The sequence below is a fragment of the Podarcis muralis genome, chromosome 2, assembly GCF_964188315.1.
Source record: "Podarcis muralis chromosome 2, rPodMur119.hap1.1, whole genome shotgun sequence".
In the NCBI taxonomy this organism is placed as follows: Eukaryota; Metazoa; Chordata; class Lepidosauria; order Squamata; family Lacertidae; genus Podarcis; species Podarcis muralis.
Window position 1 is genome coordinate 126,262,726 of NC_135656.1, and position 27,227 is coordinate 126,289,952.

The 27,227-nt window shown below is 48.4% G+C and overlaps 2 protein-coding genes across 2 annotated transcripts in view; one reads left to right on the plus strand and one right to left on the minus strand.

Moving 5' to 3' along the window:
• LOC114592762 (uncharacterized) lies at positions 1 to 25,628 on the plus strand. The gene is made up of 6 exons (XM_077923205.1): positions 1 to 146; positions 1,077 to 1,202; positions 17,075 to 17,248; positions 17,441 to 17,614; positions 21,142 to 21,228; positions 21,495 to 25,628. Exons 3-6 carry the CDS (start codon positions 17,149 to 17,151, stop codon positions 23,201 to 23,203), a joined length of 2,070 nt encoding a protein of 689 aa, XP_077779331.1. The 5' UTR covers positions 1 to 146; positions 1,077 to 1,202; positions 17,075 to 17,148; the 3' UTR covers positions 23,204 to 25,628.
• The window catches only part of LOC114592649 (uncharacterized), a 207,434-nt gene that overhangs the window by 163,939 nt on the left and 16,268 nt on the right, over positions 1 to 27,227 (minus strand). The gene's annotated exons all lie outside the window — the stretch shown is intronic.

Sequence of the window (27,227 nt, forward strand, 5' to 3'; positions counted from 1 at the left end):
AGGGTTAAACGGAGCAGAGCTGGATTCCTAGAGAGGGCAGGAAGTGGAGGGGGAGGGGGCTAGGTCCTCCAGAGCAGAAGCCCCTCCCTCCCCCCTCCCTCCCCGCTTTCTTCTCTCTCCTTTGCAAAAGCCCCTCCTGGACTCGGGTGAGTCTCCTCTCTCCTCCCCCTGAGGGTGCAATGGGGAGAAGGGGGTCCCAGGGGGGCAGGGAGGGGGCATGGGGGTCCCTGTTCAGATCATGCGGGGGGGGGGAGAGACCCCCAAGTCAGAGAGCAGAGGGTCCTCCTTTGTCCTCTCTGCCAAGCCAGGGAGGGGCCACTTCGCAGGAAATATGCAGCTCTGCTCTTCCTTGGGATCCAGATGCTGCCTTCCTTTTTGGGGAGGGGGCTTGGGGTCAAGGAAATAAACCCCCTTCAGAGGGAGGGAAAAGTCACCTTTGGGAACAGAGGCTGCAGCCAGACGGGAACATTCCCACGTGGGGGGAGCACAGGGAGGAGAAAAGCCCCACTGCATCTGCAGCAGCACAACTGGACCACTTCCTGTGTCCCAGATGCAACAACACATGTCTCTCCCCCAGATCTCACTCCCAAAGAAAACACTCTTCCATGGTCTCCTAAGACAGATGGATGCCAACCAACCAACATGCCCTCCCCTCACAATGCACAATGGGGCTTCCCCTCCCCTCCCCCTCCTGGTGCCCCTTCAAGTTGGCTTGAGGGCAGGGGGAGAGGGTCCTCCCCACCAGATGAAGGGAGAGGAGCTCCTTCCATCTGGAAAATGGGAATGCTTGCAAAGATTTACCTGAAGATGAGTACCATATATTCCCCCATTTACACAAAGATTAATACAGTGGTACATCGGGTTAAGAACTTAATTTATTCTGGAGGTCCATTTTTAACCTGAAACTGTTCTTAACCTGAGGTACCACTTTAGAAAATGGGGCCACCGCTGTGCAATTTCTGTTCTTATCCTGAAGCAACACTGTACCCATCATTTAAATACATAACAAAATTGTTACAGAAAAGAACTGAGCAACGTGTAGAATAATATCATCTTTCTTCTCCCTTTTCCCTTAGGGTCCAGTGGGCTTTGAAGACGTAGCTGTTCCTTTCACAGAGGAGGACTGGGCTTTGCTGGATCCTGACCAGAGAGCTCTGCAGAAGGAAGTCAAGGAGGAGAATCCTGGGATCGTGGCCTCTCTGGTAAGGCTCCCTGCTGGATCATAAGGTCAGTTTTGAAATTCCATACGGATCTCTGAAGGACAAACCTCCTCTATTTTGAGGGAGCCCAATAGCGCCACTGTCAGAGCTGCCCCTGGTCCCAGCTCACAAAGGACCAACGCCAGTTCCTCTTTATATACAGAAGTCTTTATTGAAGTTCATTATTGGTTTGACAGCCGTGGCGCGCAGCCCAACGTCTGAAACCCTAGACCGTCGAAGCTCCATCTGAGTCTCCTCCCCCCAGACACCAGTTTAAGACCCTAGCCTTGCTCCACCTCTTCCTCTGCTCCCTCCTCCTCTGGGTCCGCTTGTCCGCCGAGGTCCTGCCCTTCCTAGACTCTTCTGACGCTGAGTCCCCTGAGTCTTCCCCCTCCCTCCGGCGAGCTTTAGGACCTGGTTCCCAATCCGTGCTTTCTGCTGTCCCGTGCGCCTGTACATTTGAACTTGGCATGCGCGCCCAGCCTGCCACCTTCCTCCTGACCGTTATACTGCTCCTGTCGCTGCTTCCCTCTTCGGGGACGCTAGCTGGGCCTGACTCCGCCTCCCTGCTTGCCGGAGGAGACGCTGACTCTGACCTATGGGGCTCTTCCTTCTCACTACGCTCTGGTGGGGAAGCTGGCCCTGATTTCCAGCTACTGCTTTGGGAGTCTCCGCTGGCCCCCTGCTTCTGGTGTGTCCCCCCTGGGACCCCCCCTTGCCCTGGCCATCGGCGCCCCTTTCTGGGAATCTTCTGATTCACTGGAGAGGCTCATGGAATCTCTCGGGTCACTGTCATTCTCTCCTCCGCTGCCCTCAGATTCTTCCCCTTCGCTCTCCATTTCCTCTCTCCCCTGCGCACCCACAACTCTCCTGGAATGGAATGGAAAACTCTCAATGGGAGATGTACCGTATTTTTCGCTCCATAGGGTGCACCTGACCATAGGGCACACCTAGTTTTCAGAGGGGGAAATCAAGGGGGGAAATACAATCCCCCTCCCAGCTCTGTGCGCAGCCTGTGCGCTTCTCCCTGCTTTGGAGGGAGGTGGGGGAATTCCCCCACCTCCCACAAAAGCGGCCAGTCAGTCCCTTGTCCCTCCTCGGGGAAAAGCCCCCAAGAGCGGCGTGCTCTTTAAAGGGTGGGCGGCTCCTGTGGGCTTTTCTACGAGGTTGGAGAAGGGACTGATGCGGCCAGTCAGTCCCTTCTCCCTCCTGGGAAAAAGCCCGCAAGAGTCGCACGGAGCTTGTGTGCGCCTCTTGGGGGCATTTCCCATTCGCTCCATAAGACGCAAACACATTTTCCCTTGCTTTTTAGGAGGGAAAAGGTGCGTCCTATAGAGCAAAAAATACGGTATCTCCTGTTCTGTCTGGGAATATTCTTCCACCAGTCCTCCTTTTCAAACCATGAGGAGGCTGGTCTGAGCTGCCCAGACTTTCTTCAATGTAGGCTTCAGAGATCTTAGGGCCATGGAGGTAAGGTAAAGGTAAAGGGACCCCGGACCATTAGGTCCAGTTGTGGCGGACTCTGTGGTTGCGGTGCTCATCTCGCTTTACTGGCCCAGGGAGCCGTCATACAGCTTCCGGGTCATGTGGCCAGCAGGACTGAGCCGCTTCTGCCGAACCAGAGCAGCACATCCTCTCAAATTTTCTGTTTTCCTTTCTGCATCTGTCTGTTTTTGGTTGAGCAAAGAAATGACTGAGCTTGGAGATGGAGCGGATTCCACGACTGAGCCAAATTAAATCCATCCCTGGAAAGAGCCAGGCTTTTTGAATCTCCGGGTCCCATAAATAAGTTAGCTAATACCAGCCAAAAAAGGCAGTAACTCCCTTCCCTTCTTTCTCTTTCACAAGCAGTCATTTGCAGTGTTCAATCATTTCAGGCTCAGTTTCTTCCTCCAGCTAGGATTATTATTATTATTATTATTATTATTATTATTATCATCATCATCAAAGATATCAGGAAACTTGATGAGGAATTAAGGGGAAAGACAGTGTTGACCCAGAGTAGTTACAAAATGCATGTTCTCTCCCCGAGTGCCACAGACCCTCCTCCAAAGAGAGCTTCTCTAAGAAAACACAAGCAAAAATTACTCAATTTTACGTGAATAAGGAAAATGAGGAGGTGGCTAAGAAACATACTTTTTATACTGGTTCTGGAGGTTTTGCTAAATATGATTAGAAAGGACCAGTTGGTTAAAGGAATTCAGGTCGGAGTGAGAGAGTATAAATTAAGGGCATTTGCAGATGACCTAGTTTTGACTTTGCAACAGCCAATCACTAGTACAAAAAGAGTTTTAGAACTGATCGAGATATTTGGTCAAGTTGCAGGATTTAAGTTGAACAAACAAAAAACTAAAGTCTTGGAAAAAAACCTAACAAATGAAGAAAAAGAGACATTCCAGAATGAAACAGGTTTGGAGATAGCAAAAAAAGTGAAATACCTGGGGGTGAATTTGACATCGAAAAATGTGAATCTTTTCAAAGACAATTATGATAAATGCTGGACAGAAGTTAAGAAAGATTTAGACATATGGTCAAGGCTGAAACTTTCCTTGTTAGGCAGAATTGCTGTTATCAAAATGAATGTATTGCCTAGAATGTTATTTCTGTTTCAGACATTACAAATAATAGACAAGATGGACTGTTTCAAGAGGTGGCAGAAAGACATATCGAAATTTGTTTGGCAGGGCAAAAAGCCAAGAATAAAATTTAAGACATTAACAGATGCGAAAGATAGAGGGGGTTTTGCCCTGCCGGACTTAAGACTTTACTATGAATCAGCAGCGTTTTGCTGGTTGAAAGATTGGCTGCTCCTCGAGAATACAGACATTTTGGATCTTGAAGGATTTGACAACAGATTTGGTTGGCATGCATATATATGGTATGACAAGGTAAAATTGCATAAAGGTTTTAAGAACCATATGGTGAGGAAAGCTCTGTATAATGTTTGGATTAGGTATAAAGATCTGTTTGAAAGTAGAACCCCTAGGTGGTTGTCACCAATGGAAGCAAAAGAGGTGAAAAAATTGAATATGGGTTCTAATTGGCCTAAATATTGTGAAATTATAGAACAAGATGGTGAAAATGTAAAATTGCAGAGTTTTGAGAAACTGAAGTTTAAGGTGAGAGATTGGTTACATTATCGACAGATAAATGAAGTATTCAAACAGGACAGAAAGAAAGGCTTCCAAGTGGAGAAGTCAAAATTAGAAACAGAACTGTTAGAACCCAATACTAAAAACTTGTCAAGAATGTACAACTTGCTGTTGAAATGGAATACTCAAGATGAAATGGTGAAATCTAATATGATTAAATGGGCACAGGACATTGGGCATGACATTGAGCTTGCTGACTGGGAGCAGTTATGGACCACTGGTGTTAAATTTACGGCATGCAATGCCTTAAAAGAAAACATTATGAAAATGATCTACAGGTGGTACATGACTCCTGCTAAGTTAGCAAAGATCTATCATTTGCCCAACAACAAGTGTTGGAAGTGTAGTGAAACGGAGGGAACCTTCTATCACCTTTGGTGGACCTGCCCGAAGATTAAGGCTTTCTGGGAAATGATCTATAATGAAATAAAAAAAGTTCTGAAGAGAACGTTTGTTAAAAAACCAGAGGCCTTTCTCTTGGGTATGGTGGGCCAAATGGTGCCAAAGAAGGATAGGACATTTTTTATGTATGCCACTACAGCAGCAAGAATTCTTCTAGCAAAGTATTGGAAGACGCAAGATTTACCCACGTTGGAAGAATGGCAGACGAAGGTGATCGACTATATGGGACTGGCAGAGATGACTGGCAGAATTCGAGACCGGGGGAAAGAGGCGGTGGATGAAGATTGGAACAAATTTAAAGTTTATCTCAAAAACTGTTGTAATTTGGAAAATTAGGGGCTCAGAGTTATAAGAGATAAAGAACTACAGTGGTATTAATAACTAACTGAAGTTAAATACATGAAATATATTCAAGTTATTATCAGAGGGTTGCTGAAAAATCTTGAAACAAGAATGCAGAAAAGGGGTGGTATGGGGAAGTCGAGTTTTTGTTTGTTTATGTTTATGTTTTTGTTTTGTCTTTTCTTTACTTATGGAAAACTAATAAAAATTTATTATAAAAAAAAAAAAAGAAAGAAACAGCGGGAGCCGGATCCTATTACAAACCTTCTAGGATCTCTCAGCAGCTCTAAGGATGAGCAGAAAGAGGTTTGGGGCCCAGGCAGCTCAACTGCTAAGTCATCTCTGGCACTGAGACCAGGAGCTCAAGCGACTCAAGGCCAAATCCAGGCTAAACAAGTAGAGGAACTAATGTTAAAAATTACAAAATATATATTTTTTATAAGATATTTATTCAAATTTTCCACAATACATTAAAAAAACAAAAAACAAAAAAGATTAAAAGCACATAGAGTTCACAGTCCTTATTTTTCTATAACATATTTCCCTGACTTCCCCACACCTCCCCCTCTTGTATTCCAGTTCAGTGTTGGTTCAACAAGTTCTTATCCCTAATTTTTTAACCTTTTTATATTTAGTTCATTTAAAAAAACAACAACCAATCTTACCTTATAAACATCAATATTTATACATCAGTGCTTATTCTTAAAACCTTATTCTAAAATCGGCCTAAATTCCCTTCCACGATTTCCCCAATTTTCATACAAATAACAAAACAAAATAAAAGCAGAACAAGTTATAATTATACACCCTTTGGATTCCCAGACTCCACCCCCCCTTTCCTGGTTTCAATCCCCAACAAACGTCCATCAATCAGTCTACTATCAGCCTGGAGATCTCACGTCCGAGGCTCTTAATTCTCTCTCAACTCCTCTCTGCCGGTTTTTTTGATAGTCCTTGGTATTAAACACCAGATCTCGGAGAAGCTCAAGCCCAATGGGATCCATGTTTCTTCCAGCCAGACCTCCATACTTAAAAGTGGAGCCAGAATCTTGTTTCTGACTCCTTTCAAGTCCAAATGTCTCCAAAGCTCCAACTTCCACCTTAATCAAAGTTTGTAATCCTTGGGTCTTCAGATCTCCACATAAGGTGATCTCTCCATTCTTCAATCTCCAATTCAAACCAAATTTTCACCATCAAGTTCTTATTTTCCTTTGTAGCCATCATGTCAGGCCTCTGGCCCTCCTTTGTCTTCTGCAACATTACAGCTCCTCCTTCCTTTTCCTCAGGAACAACATATATCTCTTTCTCCACACTCTCAAAACTCTCCAGTTTCTCTTCTTGTCCAGCTGCATGAGCTTCCTGAGTCAGATCCTTATCAAATTCAATGAAATTGTTTACTGTTAAGTCCAGAGTTGTAACATTTGTAGCCAAAACATCAATTTGGCCATATAACTTTCCCAAGAGAACAAAGACTCTGTCCAATTTAGCTTGAATTCTTCCTCCTTCAGCCATTCTTGTAATGTCCCAAAAACCCCTTGTCAGGGCCGCCCTAGGTCCCAGCTCACAAGAGACCAACGCCAAGTCCAGTTTATATACAAAAGCTTTTATTGAAGAACTTTGTTAGCTCCACAGCCGAGGCGCGCGGCCCCACGTCTGTTAGGCTTAGACCGCTGAAGTCCCCTCTGAATCAGTCCCGCCTCTACACCAGTGTAAGAGGCTTGTGCTGGACCACCTCTTCCTGTCCTTTCTTTTCCGCAGGGTCTTTCTGCCCCCCTGGGTTCCTTCCCTCCTGGATTCCCCCGAGGCTGAATCCCCAGACGCCTGCTCCCCCCTCCTCCGTGCTTTGGGACCAGGCTCCTCCTCCGGGATCTCCTCATTTCCGCGCGCCTCCACATTTGAACTTGGTGCGCGTACGCTGCTTCTGACCTTCCTTTTGACAGTTACACTACTCTCAGTACTACTCTCCGCCCCTTCCGGCAGGACGTCTTGCCCCGATCTCCTTCCCCTCTCTGCTTCCTGCTCTGCTTCATCTGACACACTGGGAATTCCACCCTCTTCACTCCGTTCCGGCGGAGAAGCTGGTCCCGATCTCCAACTCCCACTGGGGGTTCCCCTGCTGCTGCCCTGCTCCTGGCTACTCCCCCCTGTGGCTCCCCTTGGCCTGACCAGGGGCGCCCCCTTTTGGGAATCCTCCGATTCACTGGAAAGACTCATGGAAACCCTCGAGTCATTGTCATCCTCTTCCTCGTCGCCCTGGGATCCTTCCCCCTCGCTCTCAGTCTCCTCCCTCATCTGCTCCTCTCTCCCTGAACCCCTGACATCCATCCCCCCTCGAAGCCCCCCTTCCCCCCTCCCGCCCGTCGGGCGCAGGTTGTGGGAGCCACGTCTCTTCGGGGGTAGATGCAGGATACAGTTCGTCTACTTCGATGTCCTCTGCTAGCAGCTCAGTGTATGTGTGCTCGAACTCGGGTTCATCACCCAAAGTGTTCTCAGTTCCCTCTTCCATTGTTACTTCGTCCGGTGCTGTTGCCCAAGGCCCCGTCATCCACCTCCTGCGCCAGTCCTCCTCTGGTTGCTCGTCCCACCAATAAGAGGGTTCCGTCTCCACCCCCGAGCACGATCCCCTGGGCGGGCTCGATTCTGGCGTTCCCTCCTCGGCGGAAGAAAAGCCCCGGAAAGTGCTGGCTGAAAGTGTGGGCGTAAAAAGCCAGTCGTCAAAGTACTCGGCTGGCATGGGCCTATGTGGGAAAAGGGCATGGAACTCGTCTTTGAGAAGAGGCTCGTCCAAAGCGTAGTCCGGCACCCAACTGTTGGCGCTGGCTGGGGTACCCTCTCTGGCGAGAAAATATTCTACTCCCTCTTCCCCCCATCTCGAGTCCAGGATCTCTGTGACCTCGTTGAGTGGTTCGGCCCTAGGTGACCTCCCCCTCTTGGGTGGGTCTGGTGCCGTCCCTGACTCCTGAAACCTGTGCGGGGCCTTGTAGGGGGTGAGCACCGACCTATGAAAGACCGGGTGCATTCTGGAGCCTTCGGGGAGGGCCAGTCGAAATGCTACGGGATTGATCCAGGCCTCAACTTGGTATGGCCCTAGCTGCCTGTGTCCTAGCTTCTTCTTAGCTAACGACTTGGCCGGCATCGCTTGGGCTGCTATCCATACCCAGTCCCCCACCTGGATGTCTTCTCCCGCCCTCCTGTGTTTGTCCGCCTGCACTTTATAGGCTTGTTTAGCTAGTTCCAAATGTCGCCTCAGTTCCTCGTGCACCTCTTGCAGTTCTGCTGCGAAATGGTCGGCCTCTTGCGGCACCCCCTCCCCCGTTGCTACGAACCCCGGGAAGGTTCTGGGATGTCGCCCATTGTTAGCGAAGAACGGCGTCACCCCCGTCGATGCGTGCTTCGTGTTGTTGTAGGCAAACTCAGCCATCGGCAGGTAGTCCACCCAAGCTGCGGGTCGCTGATTGGCGTAACATCTCAGGTACTGCTGCATGATCGCGTTGACCCTCTCTGCTTGGCCGTTGGTCTGTGGATGTCTCGCCAACGCTAGGTTGATCTTGACGTGCAGGATACCTAGGAGCTTCTGCCAAAAACTGGAAACAAACTGGCGCCCCCTGTCGGACAGGATGGACCGTGGCAGCCCATGCACTCTGAACACGTGGTCGATGAAGAGTTTGGCGGTCTGTTCCGCTGTCGCCACCTTCGCGCAAGGAATGAAGTGCGCCATCTTGGTGAACAGGTCCACAACCACCAGTACCGCCGTCTTGCCTCTGGAGCTGGGCAGATCAGTAACAAAGTCCAGCGCTACCCGCTCCCACGGTTGCAGTGGCGTCTCCAGCGGTTCCAGTAGTCCCGCTGGCTTCTGGTGTACTGGCTTGGACCTCTGACAGGTGTCACACCTGGTGACGTAATCTGCGACCTCTCCTCGCATCTGGGGCCACCAAAAGTCCCTGGCCACCAGTTCCGCTGTCTTCTCCTTGCCGAAATGGCCCGCGCTGGGTGCGTCGTGCAACTGCTGCAGAACCTTTGCGCGGAGATCGTCCCCTGGCACGTAGAGGGCACCTTTGCGAGTTAACAGCCCGTTGCGTAGCTGGAACTCGTCGTTTCTCGCTGTACCTCTGCGCAGCTCTTCCATCTTGGATTGTGCAAACTGATCCGTTTGCAACTCGCGTCGCACCGCGTCCAGGTCGATGGCGATTGCAGCGCACGCCCACGCCTGCAGTGCAAAAATGTGTTTGGCTGCTACTGTTGCCGCTTCCTCGAGATATTGCGGTTTCCTTGAGAGCGCATCGGCTATGACATTGGAGTCTCCCGGGATGTACTCTATTCGGAAGTCGAAATCTGCGAAGAATTCCGCCCAGCGCATGTGCCTCTGGCTCTGGAGCTTCGCCGTGCGCCAATACTCTAAGTTCTTGTGGTCCGTGCGGACCTGCACGGTGTGCTTGGCTCCTATGAGGAAGTGCCGCCACACTTTGAAAGCTGCGTGAATGGCCAACAGCTCCCTGTCCCAGATAGTTGTAGTTTTGTTCCGCCTTGCTGAGCTTCCTGGAGTAGAAAGCACAGGGCCTCCAATTCCCTTGCGGATCTTCTTGCAGAAGGACGGCTCCAACTGCTCAGTCTGACGCGTCAGTTTCGACTCGCATGGGCCTGCCGGGATTCACGTGCAGCAGCTGCTCCTCGGAGGCGAAGAGGCTTTTAAGCTTCTGAAAAGAGCGCTCCGCCTGGTCCGTCCAAACGAACTTCTTCTTCTTGGAACTGAGAGTGTCCGTGATTGCTGCCGTCTCCTTCGCGAAACCTCTGATGAACTTGCGGTAAAAGTTGGCGAAACCGACGAATCTCTGGACTTCCTTCCGATTGCGCGGGCTCTTCCAGTCCAACACTGCGCGGACCTTGACGCTGTCCATGGCCAGCCCCTTGTCGGACAGCTTGTAGCCCAGGAAATCCACCTCCGTCACATCGAACTGGCACTTCTCCAACTTGGCGTAGAGCCTGTGTTCCCGTAGTCTCTGCAGGACCTCCTTTACGTCTCTCTCGTGAGCCTCCGGCGATTCCAAGAAGATCAGGATGTCGTCGAGGAAACACACACACTTCTTGTAGAGGAGTCCCGCTAGCACGTGATGCATAAAGGCTTGGAAACAGTGGGATCCATTTTGGAGACCAAATGGCATAACTCTGTATTCATACGTGCCCAGAGGCGTGAACATGGCCGTCTTCCACTCATCGCCCTCACGGATGCGTATGAGATTGTACGCTCCGCGCAGATCCAACTTGGTGAAGATCCTCCCCTTCCGCACGGTCGCTAGGAGGTCGTCAATCTTGGGCATGGGAAAGGCCTTGGGCTTAGTCATCGAGTTTATGGCCCGGAAGTCCACGATGAGTCTCTTCTGGGGCGTGTCCTTCTTCACAAAAAACACAGGACTGCCCCCCACTGCTTTGGATTCCCGATAAAGAAAACAACGCCCGACCTGAAGAATTTGGAGCAAATGATTCAGCAGAGGAAACACAGCCCAGAATAACTAAGGAGATAGTACAAGAATACTTGGCTAGTCTAGATGTATTCAAGTCTCCAGGGCCAGATGAACTGCATCCAAGAGTATTAAAAGAACTGGCAGATGTGATTTCAGAACCACTGGCAGTCATCTTTGAGAATTCCTGGAGAACAGGCGAAGTCCCGGCAGACTGGAGGAGGGCAAATGTTGTCCCTATTTTCAAAAAGGGGAAAAGAGAGGACCCAAATAATTACCGCCCAGTCAGTCTGACATCAATACCAGGGAAGATTCTGGAGCAGATCATTAAGCAAACAGTCTGTGAGCACCTAGAAAGGAATGCTGTGATCACCAATAGTCAGCATGGATTTCTGAAAAATAAGTCATGTCAGACTAACCTGATCTCGTTTTTTGACAGAATTACAAGCCTGGTAGATGAAGGGAACGCAGTGGATGTAGTCTACCTTGATTTCAGCAAGGCATTTGACAATGTGCCCCATGATATTCTTGTAAAGAAGCTGGTAAAATGCGGTCTTGACTATGCTACCACTCAGTGGATTTGTAACTGGCTGACTGACCGAACCCAAAGGGTGCTCATCAATGGTTCCTCTTCATCCTGGAGAAGAGTGACTAGTGGGGTGCCACAGGGTTCTGTCTTGGGCCCGGTCTTATTCAACATCTTTATCAACGACTTGGATGATGGACTCAAGGGCATCCTGATCAAATTTGCAGATGACACCAAACTGGGAGGGGTGGCTAACACCCCAGAGGACAGGATCACACTTCAAAACGACCTTGACAGATTAGAGAACTGGGCCAAAACAAACAAGATGAATTTTAACAGGGAGAAATGTAAAGTATTGCACTTGGGCAAAAAAAATGAGAGGCACAAATACAAGATGGGGGACACCTGGCTTGAGAGCAGTACATGTGAAAAGGATCTAGGAGTCTTGGTTGACCACAAACTTGACATGAGCCAACAGTGTGACGTGGCAGCTAAAAAAGCCAATGCAATTCTGGGCCTCATCAATAGGAGTATAGCATCTAGATCAAGGGAAGTAATAGTGCCACTGTATTCTGCTCTGGTCAGACCTCACCTGGAGTACTGTGTCCAGTTCTGGGCACCACAGTTCAAGAAGGACACTGACAAACTGGAACGTGTCCAGAGGAGGGCAACCAAAATGGTCAAAGGCCTGGAAATGATGCCTTATGAGGAACGGCTAAGGGAGCTGGGCATGTTTAGCCTGGAGAAGAGGAGGTTAAGGGGTGATATGATAGCCATGTTCAAATATATAAAAGGATGTCATATAGAGGAGGGAGAAAGGCTGTTTTCTGCTGCTCCAGAGAAGCGGACACGGAGCAATGGATCCAAACTACAAGAAAGAAGATTCCACCTAAACATTAGGAAGAACTTCCTGACAGTAAGAGCTGTTTGACAGTGGAATTTGCTGCCAAGGAGTGTGGTGGAGTCTCCTTCTTTGGAGGTCTTTAAGCAGAGGCTTGACAACCATATGTCAGGAGTGCTCTGATGGTGTTTCCTGCTTGGCAGGGGGTTGGACTCGATGGCCCTTGTGGTCTCTTCCAACTCTATGATTCTATGATTCTATGATTCTATGAATCCGCGCTTCAAATTGTGCTCTATGAACTCCCTGAGTTCCTGCATCTCATCTTCAGACATGGAATACAGCTTTGCAGTCGGCAGCTTCGCCCCCGGCAACAGGTTGATTGCACAGTCGTAAGGCCTGTGGGGTGGCAACTGGTCAGCTTCCTTCTCACAGAAAACCTCCAAAAATCCCTCGTACTTGCGGGGGACTGCCTGCACCATGCCGAGTTGCAGCTGCTGCCCAGCTTCCTCCTCTCGGCTGGACTGGATGCAATGTTGAGCACAGTACGATGAGCAAAAGGTGATCTGCCGCTGGTACCACGCTACAGCTGGACTGTGTCTCTCTAGCCAACTCATGCCTAACACTATAGGCGTGTCTGACAGGCGGGTGACATTGAAGCTAATGACTTCTCGGTGATCTCCAATCCGCATCACCATGGGAGGCGTCTGTTGCACAACTTGCCCTCCTAGCAATTTTCTGCCACCTACTGTGACTACGTTCAGGGGATTTGTAGCTGGCAGAAGCGCGATGCGATGCTGCTTGACGAACTGCACCCCCACAAAGTCCGCGTTGCTTCCAGAGTCGATTGTGATGGGGACTTCCAGGGTGGTTCCATTCGGCAACTGGAGTGTTGCAGTGAGCTGCACCGCTGGCTTGGGTGGTAAGGGGTCTGTGTGCTGCAAAGGCGCTGGGGACTGCCCTACAGACTCGCCTGGCTGAGCCCCAGCATCGCTGTCTCCAGCCAGGCACTGTCGTTTCCCTGAAACTGCTCCTCATGAGGTACGTCTGCTGCGACCGTTGCTAAAGCTGCAGTGTGCTTCTGGAGCCTCTGGGGACACTCTTTAGCCATGTGCTGTGCACTATCACAGATGTAACATTTCCTGTTCCCTCTAGGAGGCTTCGCCTTTACTGCACCGGACGTTGGTGCTCTGGCTGCTGTCTGAGCTCTAGCACCGCCAAGCTCCATTGGTTCCTCCCCCTGCCGCATCAGAGGCGAAGGATGCGCCTGGCCGAACTCCCTGGGGATAAGAGGAGGTGCCCTCGCTGGCGCATGCACCTGGCGACCTTCCTCACTGTGCCAAGGACGTTCTTCGTGTCGCACTCCAATCGCAAGAGCCCTCTGTACTACTTCCGCTAGGGTTTGAGGTCTGTCACCCCTGGCCAATTCATCTTTTATGGAGCCGTTGAGTCCCTCCCAGAACAAATCTCTCACTGGTTTGGAGTCCTTCTCCCAGCCCAATACAGTCAGCAATGCAAAAAAGCGCGAATGGTACTGACGCACAGTGGCTTTGCCCTGCCGGAGTCCATGCATCTCTTTGCACGCAACATCAACATCCACGGTTGACTGGAAGGAAGCATCCATAGCTTTCATAAATTCATCAGAATCGCGGCGGGCAGGGCCATCTTCGCGCCACAAATTGCGCAGCCAAGCTCTAGCGTCTCCATGCAAATGAGACACAATAAATCCCACTTTCTCCTCTTCATCTTTAAAGTCATTGCGAAGCAAATGCAGTGCATATAAGACGTCTGCTCTGAAACTTGGGTAGTGCTTCAGGTTCCCATCGAAGTGGGCAACTAAACTGCCCCCCCGCCTTCCAAGTCCAATTCCCTCTGATCTGGACCCTGGGAACCCCTCTCTGCATGCACGCTCCCACCTGGTTTGCAGATCTTGGCAGCGCTTTTCCGCTTCGTCACTCTTCTTCTGAGAGGCAACGACCGCAGCGGAGAGCTTGGTAACTGCGTTCCGCAGTGCTGTCATCTGTTCCTCCGCACTCATGGCTGCCACACTTCGTGAGCTTTGCAAAAAAAAATTTGCGTCCTTTAGAGAGGGGACTTACTGTCAGGGCCGCCCTAGGTCCCAGCTCACAAGAGACCAATGCCAAGTCCAGTTTATATACAAAAGCTTTTATTGAAGAACTTTGTTAGCTCCACAGCCGAGACGCTGTTAGGCTTAGACCGCTGAAGTCCCGCCTCTACACCAGTTTAAGAGGCTTGTGCTGGTCCACCTCTTCCTGTCCTTTCTTTTCCGCAGGGTCTTTCTGCCCCCCTGGTTTCCTTCCCTCCTGGATTCCCCCGAGGCTGAATCCCCAGACGCCTGCTCCCCCCTCCTCCGTGCTTTGGGACCAGGCTCCTCCTCCGGGCTCTCCTCATTTCCGCGCGCCTCCACATTTGAACTTGGCGCGCGTACGCTGCTTCTGACCTTCCTTTTGACAGTTACACTGCTCTCAGTACTACTCTCCGCCCCTTCCGGCAGGACGTCTTGCCCCGATCTCCTTCCCCTCTCTGCTTCCTGCTCTGCTCCGTCTGACACACTGGGAACTCCACCCTCTTCACTCCGTTCCGGCGGAGAAGCCGGTCCCGATCTCCAACTTCCACTGGGGGTTCCCCTGCTGCTGCCCTGCTCCTGGCTACTCCCCCCTGTGGCTCCCCTTGGCCTGACCAGGGGCGCCCCCTTTTGGGAATCCTCCGATTCACTGGAAAGACTCATGGAAACCCTCGAGTCATTGTCATCCTCTTCCTCGTCGCCCTGGGATCCTTCCCCCTCGCTCTCAGTCTCCTCCCTCATCTGTGCCTCTCTCCCTGACACCCCTCTAGAGGGATTTTGGTTACTTAGTATTCCTTCCAGTTCAAATCCAAAAGTCAAGTTAGTTTGTATCAGTTCTTCCTTATTTTCAACAAAGTATAGTCAATTTGTAACAAATACAACCAGCAGAAACAGCAGAAAACAAAGTTCTCTTTTTCCGTCTTGACAGCTAATTTGACAGCTGTCAAACTCTTCAATACCTTTTCAACAGGCTCTCTCGCGGATCACTCCCGGGTCCGGGGGGTGGGTGGACTTCAGCTCCCAAAATTAGCTCTTATCCTCCAGTAAAGTTTCTTATGGTGCCAAATCGTGAAATTAATATCTTTTGCCCAATAAATGAGAAAAAATTCTCTTGACCTTAGTTAGCAGGTCCTTGCTTTAGATTGTTTACAAGACGGGGAGACGGACTTCCTGTTTGTGCCTTCCCCGATCGTGCCTAATTAAAAAAAAATTTTCTTTACGAATCCAGTTTCCGTACTACTCACGGGTTGCTGTTTTGGAGTCCAATACACAAGAAGAAGTCAGCGCTCTCCGGCCATGGCAGCGCAGCTTCACTCCGCAGGAGAAGCAGTCGACTCTCAGCACCGCACCGCTCACCCCGTCCCCCGTTCCGGAGCCTTTAAAAAGGCTCCTTCACAGGACGGGGGGCGCAAATGGTGCCCGCCGAGTCACCAGGTTCACAGGCTTCACCGCGTGTGATTTTTAAGGGTCCCCGCGTCGCCGCAGCGATAAGACCCTGATCCTGCGGAGCCGATTCCCTCCGGAGCTCGGAGGGAATCCGCCATTAGCCGATGGCGCTAACCCGGAAGTCTCCAGACAGAAGAATTTAGAAGTTTGTACTCTACTGGAATCTGCACCCCAGATCCTTATATCAATATGATATGATATGCAAGGTTATCAAATGGTCTGATGTCCTGTCAGAAGCCAAAACCAAACCAACTAGGGAGAGGGTTTTGATAAACAAGAATTTGAAATGGGTGCTGTCTCAAAATAAGCTACTTCCCTCAAGCTACCCTAAGCCTTTGGGAATCTTGTCACAAGAGGAGTGTAAAGTTTGTGAATATAGTGCATAAGCACAGAGAATATCTAAGGAGGAGCGGTGTATCAGTCTCAAGATTATTCCGAAATGTGGCATCACCAGCTCCTCTGCTTCCACATTCAGCAACACCTCCAAAAAGTCCTCAATCCAAGGCAGACTATTATCCTTTAGTTGACATATACTCTGCAGGTGACAATCCTGACTAGCCAGCTGACCTGGACCCCAAGGAACCCCATAACTCAGACAGCCCAGGGTCCTTGCACTTGAGAAATCTAGGGAAGGACCTACTTGACACAACTGAAAAGAATTGATTGCATGTCTTCTGTGCTCTGCCATAAGAAGCCCAGAATGAAATATTCTCCAGATTGGACCTCTGACGTTCCTGCCTAATGAGTTTGAAGAAGGAACACAAGGGCTCATGCAAGTAGAACTTGACCCTTTGTGCTCCAGATCCAGCCCACCAGATATTCCACCGTGAGTTGAATTTATGGGCTGAAAAGCCACCTCCCCCCACCAGCAGGTTAATGAACCCTCTTTCCTACCAATTGGAGATGAAGAGCTTCCCCAAAGATTTGGTCCCCATGCAAGAGGCAAATATGGCCACAACACCTGCCTGGCTTGCGATGAGAGAGCTCAAAGATTGTGAACTGGGCTCTGCATACAAAGAACCCAGCACGCAGGCACCTACAGCACATGTACAGTGGTACCTCGGGTTCCATACGCTTCAGGTTCCATACGCTTCAGGTTACAGACTCCGTGAACCCAGAAATAGTGCTTCAGGTTAAGAACTTTGCTTCAGGGTGAGAACAGAAATTGTGCTCCAGCGGCAGAGTGGCAGCAGGAGGCCCCGTTAGCTAAAGTGGTGCTTCAGGTTAAGAACAGTTTCAGGTTATGTACGGACCTCTGGAACGAATTAAGTACTTAACCTGAGGTACCAATGTAATAGCTACTCTGCTATTTTCTGCCCATGCTCTGGGGTTGCAGTTTTCAGGCTTAGGGACAGGAAGGTGACTGTTTTTGGCACCAAGTTGTGTCCATAAGCCCCACTGAGTTCAAGGGTTCTACCTTGAGGTCACTACTGTGCAGACCCTGCCAGCCTTACGAAGTGGGGTGATTAGCAAACGGGAAACTGGAACGACAGGAGATGTTTCGAAATGGGGCTTTTGGTCAAAAGGGGCTGCCCCATTTGTGCTTCTCCAGGGGCAGGAGAATATCTAGGGCAGGAGAATCCCTGCAGGGCCGCTGAGGCTCCCTTTCCTTCTTCCTCTCTCCCAGGACCCTGCAGCTCGTTTTGGCTCCTTGACTCCTCAGGAAAGATAAAAGGGACGGATTCTGCAAACCTAGCGGGGATGGAAGGGGGAAGATGGAGGGTTGACCTGGTCAGGTTGTCTCCTGCATCACTCCTTTCAACCTCTGAGCATTCCCTCCCAGGGACCTCCGAGGGATCTGGTGAGTCCCAGGGGAGGGGAGATGGGAACATGGAGGGATGGAGGGTGAAGAGGGAAAGTTCTCTGGCCAGAAATGAGATAAAGCAGGGATTTTGCTGTGGGTGGGGCCCCCAACATATTGGGAGGCTTCCTCTCCAGCCAGATAATCCCTGCAGGGCCTCTGAGGCTCCCTTTGCTTCTTCCTCTCTCCCAGGACCCTGCAGCTTCTTTTGGCTCCTTGACTCCTCAGGAAGGATGAAAGACACGGATCCTGCAAAGCTAGCGAGGATGGAAGGGGGAAGATGGACGGTTGACCTGGTCAGGTTGTCTCCTGCATCCCTCCTCTCAACCTCTGAGCGTTCCCTCCCAGGGACCTCCGAGAGATCTGGTGAGTCCCAGGGGAGGGGAGATGGGGACCTGGATAGATGGAGCCAGAGAGGAATTGGGGCTTCCTCAGCTAGGGGGTGGGGGGAGGCAGGCAGGCGGATGGAGATGGAGAAGGGGAGCACCTTTTCGGGCTCCCCCACCTGCCTGCTTGCCTGCCTACTCCTTTGTCCTCTGCAGGCAATTTGAGCCAGGAATAGATCACAGCTCCCCGGCCACCGCGATGTATTGGCAGCTCAAAATGTCTAAAACCAGTTCTGTGATCTGAATGCCCTACCTATTTCAGACAACTCACTGATCCATCGCGCTGCACTGGACTCCTTAAAGGAACCTGATCCTGCTGTGCAGTGTGAACTCAGATGGGGCCTCCGTGTGTTGCCTTTTTCTCTTCTTTTTGTATAACTTTTATTAACTTTATAAAACAGGGAACATAGGAATAATAGATGATACAAATATGTAGGCTGAGCCTGTATATCTCAAACATAGCAGAATAAATTTGCAGGAGTATCTATAACATATAGTTCATCATTAGTGGTCAGTGTATGAGTTCTGGGTCCATGAATTGCTTTCAGCTGAAACAAAAAAAGGGGAAACAGGAGAGCACAGAGAACATTCAACATCGCAGAGCCAAATGCCTAGACTGAAGTTCTTGTGGCCGTTGTGCTTTGATTAAGTGAGTAATAGTCATTTTTCCTCTTCTGTTACCAATGAAACAACACAGAGTTGGTCTTATCATGAAAATGGGAGGGGGGTTCAAAGTGAAGAAAGAGATTTACGTATAAATTTAAATATTTTCCTGTTTTAATTTTTTTTAATTATTATTATTTTTATTGGTTTTCACATATTACTTTACAATACAGATGTACCAAAGCCAACATCATTTCCTCCCCATCCCCCCATACATTTACATTTCTATTTCCTCAATCCATCATATTATCCTTTTCTCCCTCCTCCCACTTCCCTCCGCCCCCACTGGATTTCCTCCACATTATACAATTTACAATAATAATTGCAATCTTTGCATTCTACAACCTTCTCAAATCATCTTCATATTCTTATTATTTCCTTACTAATTTTTCTTCCATCCAGTACTTCACATTTTAATCTATGCATATTAGTGTATCTTTCCTTGAGCAATATTTTGCCATATATTCATCAAAACATTTCCACCCCTTTTTAAATTTTTGATTCGACTGATTTCTTCTTATAGCAGTTAATTTTGCCAGAATTAAATATTCATTTAGTTAACAAATCCATTCCTCCTTTGTGGGTATAGTTTGTGACTTCCACCGCGCTGCAATCACTATTCTAGCAGCTGTACTTGTGGAATGTAATGGCGTCCGCCACACTTTCCTGTGCCAACTCTCCGTGCCCACTGTGAGCCTTAAGCTGTCTTCCTGGCTCCAAGCCGAGTTTCGCAGCAGCGGTCGTGCCTTGGGTGGGTGATAAATCCAAGGCTGTACGCAGGCTTCTTGCTCATCTAAGAAGTCTTTAATCATTGTACAGAAAAACATCATAAATCAACCCGGAGATCGAGCGGACATCTCCTCGGCTCGACAGCTAAAAACGAAAGTAATTCACACACAAAGAAAGATTCCCGTATGTGAACAAACCACGCCTCAGAATGTGAGACGTCACACAGAACTGTTTAACCCTGTAAGTTCTGATTCTCCTCACAGTACTTGCATATAGAAAAATCCCCCCCCCCCCCCGTGGTATCTCTTCATCTCTCAATCCAAGGAGATATGTCTCTGGTTTCTTTGTTATTGATATTTTCAACATCTTCTTTAGTTCTTCGTGTACTACTATCCCAAATTTCTTAATTTCCTCACACCTCCACCACATATGTATTGTTGTTCCTATTTCTCCACCACATCTCCAACAGAGGTTGGATTTCAATTTGTATATCTTTGCCAACTTAACTGGCGTTAAGTACCACCTATAGAACATCTTTACAAAATGTTCTTTAATTGTATATGAGGCAGTAAATCGTATATCCTCTCGCCAAAGTTTCTCCCATTGCTCTAGATAGATAGTATGTCCGAGATCCTGAGACCATTTAATCGTCGTTTCTTTCACTTCTTCCTCCATCAATTCCCAGTCCAATAAAAGATTATAGGTTTTGGATAACAATTGTTGTTCTTTATCACTGTGACTTTAAATTTTGAATCTTCTTTTGCAAATCCTTTCTTTTGATCTGAGTTGAATATACTTCTAAGTTGTACCGTATTTTTCGCTCTATAGCATGCACCTGACCATAACACGCACATCGTTTTTAGAGGAGGAAAACAAGGGAAAAAACATTCTGAATGAAACAGTGGGTGTATCATTTTTGTGCTTCATGCTGTGGCCACAGACATGTGATCTGATGGTGAATTTGGGGTGACCCAATGCAAAAATCCTGAGAATTCCTGTGGATCCATGCTTTGTAACCACGTTTTTGCACCATTGCATCCCCTGGCAACAGTGGGTGCGTGATTTTGGGGGGGCAGGCTGTAGCCATGGACATGCTATGTGATCTGATGGTGAATTTGGGGTGACCCAACGCAAAGATCCTGAGAATCCCTGTGGATCCATGCTTTGTAACCACATTTTTGCGCCATTGCAGCCCCAGGCAACAGTGGGTGCGTGATTTTTTTTGGTGCAGGCTGTAGCCATGGACATGCTATGTGATCTGATGGTGAATTTGGGGTGACCCAATGCAAAGATCCTGAGAATCCCTGTGGATCCATGCTTTGTAACCACATTTTTGCGCCATTGCAGCCCCAGGCAACAGTGGGTGCGTGATTTTTTTTGGTGCAGGCTGTAGCCATGGACATGCTATGTGATCTGATGGTGAATTTGGGGTGACCCAATGCAAAGATCCTGAGGATCCATATGGATCTATGCTTTGTAACCACATTTTAAGTGGGGAGCGAAGGAAAAACAAAGAAGGGACATGAGAGGGGTGTGCAGAGAAGCAGCTGGCTAAGAATGCAGGAGAGGGATTTAACGGGAGGGAGGAAAGAAAGGGAAAAGTTTCTCCCCACCCAAGCCAGCCATCTCTCTCTCTCTCACTCCCTCCCTCCCTCCCTCCCTCCCCCTCTCCCTCCCTCCCCCCTCTCTCTCTCCCTCTCCCCCAGCAGCACCGGAGCACAGAGAGGAACTCTGCTTTCCCCTCTGCTTGCCTGGAGGGGAGGGGCTTTCCCTGCTCTTTGTTCCATTTCAGCAAACACAGCAAGGAAACAGAGGAGGGTGGGCAGTAAGACCCTGAGGCAGAATGCAGGAAAGCAGCCGCTTCCTCTTTTCAGGTTTCTCTTCTCCGTGAAGCGCGATTTGATTTTTGCCTGATTTTTCGGCTCCAGGGACCACACATTCGCTCAATAACACGCACAGACATTTCCCCTTCCTTTTTAGGAGAAAAAATCTGCGTGTTATAGAGGGGAAAATACGGTATATATTGCCATCTGTCAATTTAAATTTTGACCAACCAGATTGAAAGAACTTCTGATGGGCAGTGTTCAGGTGAAGATGTTGCTGTTTGTTTCACAGACAAGGGGTGGACGTTGCTGGATCCTGACCAGAGAGCTCAGCATAAAGAGGTCAAGGAGGAGAATCGTGGGATCGTGGACTCTCTCAGTAAGGATCCCTGTTGGATCATAATATAAGTTGTGATTGCAGATGGAGTGGATTCCCTGATCATGCCAGAACAAAATCTATCCCAGATAAAAGCCAAGAAATATCTCAGTTAATACCAGAAAACAAAAACAGTAAAACCTATAGTAAGGCCTCACATCTAATTTTCTTCAGTTCTTCCTCTATCACAAGCATTCATTAACATTGTTCAATAATCTGGAGTTCCCATTTCCTCCTGAGACTCTAATTAGCTTCTCTCTTTATTGCAGATGGTGATAAATTAGAAGGGAAGAACAAGGGGGAGCACAACAGAATCCACATAGCGGAGAAGTCATATAAATATTCAGAGTGTGGAGAGAACATCCGTCAGAGCTCCCAGTGCACCTCCCGTCAAAGAAAGACCTTCATTCAAAGGAATAGCCTCACTTCACATGAAAGAACACAGAGTAGGGAGAAATCGTATCAGTGCTTGGAGTGTGGAAAGAACTTCAATCGGAAGGATAGTCTCACTTCCCATCAAAGAATTCATAAAGGGGAGAAACCCTATCAGTGCTTGGAATGTGGGAAGAGCTTTCATGTGAGTGGTAAACTCACTTCCCATCAAAGAATTCATACAGGGGAGAAACCCTATCAGTGCTTGGAATGTGGAAAGAGCTTTCGTCTGAGTGGTAAACTCACTTCCCACCAAAGAATTCATACAGGGGAGAAACCATATCAGTGCTTCGAATGTGGAAAGAGCTTTCGTCTGAGTGGTAAACTCACTTCCCATCAAAGAATTCATACAGGGGAGAAACCCTTTCAGTGCTTGGAATGTGGGAAGAGCTTCAGTCAAAGCACCCATCTCACTTCCCATCAAAGAATTCATACAGGGGAGAAACCCTTTCAGTGCTTGGAATGTGGGAAGAGCTTCAGTCAAAGCACCCATCTCACTTCCCACCAAAGAATTCATACAGGGGAGAAACCATATCAGTGCTTCGAATGTGGAAAGAGCTTTCGTCTGAGTGGTAAACTCACTTCCCATCAAAGAATTCATACAGGGGAGAAACCATATCAGTGCTTCAAATGTGGAAAGAGCTTTCGTCTGAGTGGTAAACTCACTTCCCATCAAAGAATTCATACAGGGGAGAAACCCTATCAGTGCTTGGAATGTGGAAAGAGCTTCACTGATAGCTCCAATCTCACTTCCCATCAAAGAATTCATACAGGGGAGAAACCCTATCAGTGCTTGGAATGTGGGAAGAGCTTCAGTCAAAGCACCCATCTCACTTCCCACCAAAGAATTCATACAGGGGAGAAACCATATCAGTGCTTCGAATGTGGAAAGAGCTTTCGTCTGAGTGGTAAACTCACTTCCCATCAAAGAATTCATACAGGGGAGAAACCCTTTCAGTGCTTGGAATGTGGGAAGAGCTTCAGTCAAAGCACCCATCTCACTTCCCATCAAAGAATTCATACAGGGGAGAAACCCTATCAGTGCTTGGAATGTGGAAAGAGCTTCACTGATAGCTCCAATCTCACTTCCCACCAAAGAATTCATACAGGGGAGAAACCCTATCAGTGCTTGGAATGTGGAAAGAGCTTTCGTGTGAGTGGTGAACTCACTTCCCATCAAAGAATTCATACAGGGGAGAAACCCTTTCAGTGCTTGGAATGTGGGAAGAGCTTCAGTCAAAGCACCCATCTCACTTCCCACCAAAGAATTCATACAGGGGAGAAACCCTATCAGTGCTTCGAATGTGGAAAGAGCTTTCGTCTGAGTGGTAAACTCACTTCCCATCAAAGAATTCATACAGGGGAGAAACCCTATCAGTGCTTGGAATGTGGAAAGAGCTTTCGTCAGAGTGGTGATCTCACTTCCCATCAAAGAATTCATACAGGGGAGAAACCCTATCAGTGCTTGGAATGTGGAAAGAGCTTCAGTCAAAGCACCAATCTCACTTCCCATCAGAGAATCCATACAAGAGAGAAAACGGTTTAGTGTTTGAAACGTGGGAAAAGATTCATTCATGGCCCACCAAATAATTCATACAGGGTTAAAAGCATATCAGCACATGGAATGTGTATGAAATTTCACTTGTTAAAAAGTCAATTTAAGATCTCACACCAGGGTGAAGTATAGAATTATAGATTCAGAATCTAGTCCAACCCCCTCCAGAATTCTCATTTCCAGCATCCATGACAGGTGGCCATCCAACTTCTTCTTAAAACCCCCCAGTGAAGATCCACCCCCTTCAGAGAGAGTTGCTTTTCACTGTCAGCTCTTACTATCAGAGAGAAAATATAAAAAAGACTTTGGAGAAGACTTCCGGTGTGATGGCCAAGGCGTTTGGCTGCTTTCCCAGGACACTGGACCCCAGTCATGCAATTAAACAAGGTGAATCTGGAGGTAATTATCCCTGTTGAACCCCACAGGGATGGGGCGCACGTGCCTTCACCCGCACGCCGTCCGATATCTGCCGCTCGCTACAGTGGAGGCAGGGGCGCTGGGTGTTTAGCATTGCACGAATTGGAAAATCTCCAATGCCAACGCCATGAGCGGGAGCATTCCTGTTTTTCAACAAAGATTTGAATTCGGACTTTGAAAGGACTTTTGTCGCTCTGCTACAGAAGATGTGAGGTGAGCGTCTCATCATTTTTCATCCTTGCTACTGTTGGGCCAACGCCCTCCCTCACTTGTCCGAATGGTGAGAAACTTCGCCCGTAGTAGCAGAGTACAGCAGAAGCAGACTCTGGCTGGAATGCAGCATCGAGAAGATAAGAAGTCAACAGAGCGACGAGCTGACACACGCAGCCGTATCCTTCAGCAAAAGCCAGATGCAAGGACCAGAGGGGAGGGGGAGGAGGAGATATAGAAATCGCTCCCGTTCTCACACAACAATCCATTAGGTAATTAGGCAATTAAAGGCACAGTGTCACACTGTGCAATGAAAGAATGAAACACTGCAGTACTGACACCTACTTCATGATTTGGCAAGCCTCATGGAGAAAGAGTCAATTAATGAAATGGAATGCAAGTGAAACTTTATAAAAAAACTAGAGAATTTGATGTTTAATGGTGCGGTCCTTTGTGGAGGGCTTTAATTATTATTGGCAAGGTATCAGCTTGTTTGAAGATATGAAGAGACTTTGTTGAAATACAGTCTTACCAGAGAATGAGGCTGTAATTTCAACTGCGTCACACGCCATCTTCTCTCCCTTTTTTGTTATTGTTTGAGTCTAGATAGAGAGTAATTTGGCGTCCCGCCAAAGCTCTGGCAAGACTCCAGCTTCTCCTTCCATCCAACTCTCTCAATAACGATCTGGCATCCTGCCAAAGCCTTAGCCGATCATCAAAGCTCAAACTCCATTTCCTTCCATAGGAATACAGTGAAAGTTCGGGACTTTAAATCCATTTCAACTTTGTCACATAGTTCTCTTTTTCATTGTAATCCATAAGTATAATCCCATTCTCTTTTATCACCTCTTGCTTTTTATCAGTTTGTTAGCATTCGGGGGGGGGGGGTGTGCGTGCGTGCTGCTGAATCATTTATGTTGCAAACCCTACCTACCCGCGAACTGTCTCGCCAGAGTGGTGCATGCTCTAGTTATCTCACGCTTGGACTACTGCAACGCGCTCTACGTGGGGCTACCTTTGAAGGTGACCCGGAAACTGCAATTAATCCAGAATGCGGCAACTAGACTGGTGACTGGGAGTGGCCGCCGGGACCATATAACACCGGTTCTGAGAGACCTGCATTGGCTCCCAGTACGTTTCCAAGCACGATTCAAAGTGTTGGTGCTGACCTTTAAAGCCCTAAACGGCCTCGGTCCTGTATACCTGAAGGAGCGTCTCCACCCCCATCATTCAGCCCGGACACTGAGATCCAGCGCCGAGGGCCTTCTGGCGGTTCCCTCATTGCGAGAAGTGAGGCTACAGGGAACCAGACAGAGGGCCTTCTCGGTGGTGGCACCCACCCTGTGGAACGCCCTCCCATCAGATGTCAAAGAGATAAATAATTACCTGATATTCAGAAGACATCTTAAGGCAGCCCTGTTCAGGGAAGTTTTTAATATGTAATGCTGTACTGTTTTTAACACTGATTGGGAGCCGCCCAGAGTGGCTGGGGAAACTCAGCCAGATGGGCGGGGTATAAATAATAAATTATTATTATTATTATTATTATTATTATTATTATTATTATTATTATATATAAAGAAAGAGTAAAGGCTCGTACCCCATACCATATTTTACATCGAAGGAAGTCTTTTTTGCAGTTTGAATCAGTTTTGCTTTGTATCAGTTTATGATCTTGTTCCTTCTGTTCCAGCACATGTCTGTATATTAGTTCTAATTTCACTCAAATAAACAGAAGTACCTCTGCTTCTTAATGGCCGAGTAGGAGGGATACCAATAGGCCAAGTGATTTTGCTGCCTCTCAGATTCCATGGTGGAGCAAGAGCCAGGTATCGAGACAATCTGCGAGTGAAGCTCACTCCCCCTCGGGCCCTGGGGGGAGCTTGCAAGGACAATCACCCTCCAATCATCCCTGTTTATTCTTTGCTATCAATCTCTGCTATCATGGGAGCAGCATCCATTAAGGCAGACCGGAACCAGAAGCCCCATTTCTAAACATCTCCATTGATTTCCATTTCATTTTTTTTGCTCCTCGCCCCACTTCGTAAGGCTGGCATGGTCTGCACAGTAATGACCTAGAGTGGATCCCATTGTACTCAGTGGGGTTTATGGACAGAACTTGGTGCAAAAAACAGTCACCACCCTGTCCCCAAGCCTGAAAACTGCAACCCCAGAGTTCTTAACCTGAAGCACTATTTCTGGGTTAGCGGAGTCTGTAACCTGAAGCGTATGTAACCCGAAGCATATGTAACCCGAGGTACCACTGTACAGGATTAAATATGTTTTCGGCCTAGGATGCTAAAACGGCGCAAATGATGGCACATTAGAAAAAAAGGGGTCCCTCTCAAAGAGGGCTGAAGACAACCGACAGATTACAACTTTGGAACATATATATATATATATATATATATATATATATATATATATATATATATGTCAGGGTTTCGGGAGCAGAGGGACAGGATAGGGAGGAATTAGAGACCGAGGGAGAGGAATCCGAGGGAGAGGTCAGCGATGATAGCCATCCGAGGTCTCTAAGTCTCTCCAGCGAATCAGAGGATTCACAGAAAGGGGCTCCCGTGGTCAGAGCTAGGGGGTTGCCAGAGGGAACACCCCAGGAAGGAGGGGCCAGAGGGGACTCAGAGAGCAGCAGCTGGAAATCGGGACCAGCTTCCCCACCGGAGAGCAGTAAGGGGGAGGAGTCCCAAACATCGGCAGCAGGCAGCTTTCCGTCAGCGGAAGGACATGAGTCAGGGTTAGCCACGCCTGCATCAGAGAGCGAGGAAACGGTCAAAAGGAAGGTCGGGGGCAGCGCGCGCGCGCCAAGTTCAAATGTACAAGAGGGAGGCGCAATGAGCAGCCCGGAGAGGGAGCCGGGTCCCAAAGCACGCCGAAGAGAGGGGGAGGAGTCCGAAGGGTCCGCTTCCAAGGCGTCCAGGAAGGAAGGCACCCAGGGGGGTAGTAGGACCCAGAGGAGGAAGGAGAAACGTAGGAGGTGGAGTAAGGCTAGAGTCTTAAACTGGTGTACAGGAGGCGGAGACTCAGACGAGGCTTCGCTGGTCTAGGGTCTAGACGTAGAGACGCACGCTAGGGTTTGAAAATGGGAACTAAACTTCAATAAAGACTTTGTACAGTTCTGCTGGCTAGCGTTGGTCTTCTGTGAGCTGGGACCTGGGGGCCGTCTCTGACAATATTTATAAAATATTTATTAAAGGTTTTAAACAATATAACACCATACACATACACAACCCAAAAGCAATAAAAAACACCATCACCAAAATGAGAAAAAACATACAGAAAAAGAAAAAACAACCGACAAAAAATCATATGAAAGACATAACACATAGTTAAACTTCATAAACCAAATTTCCATGACCCTCTTTTCTGA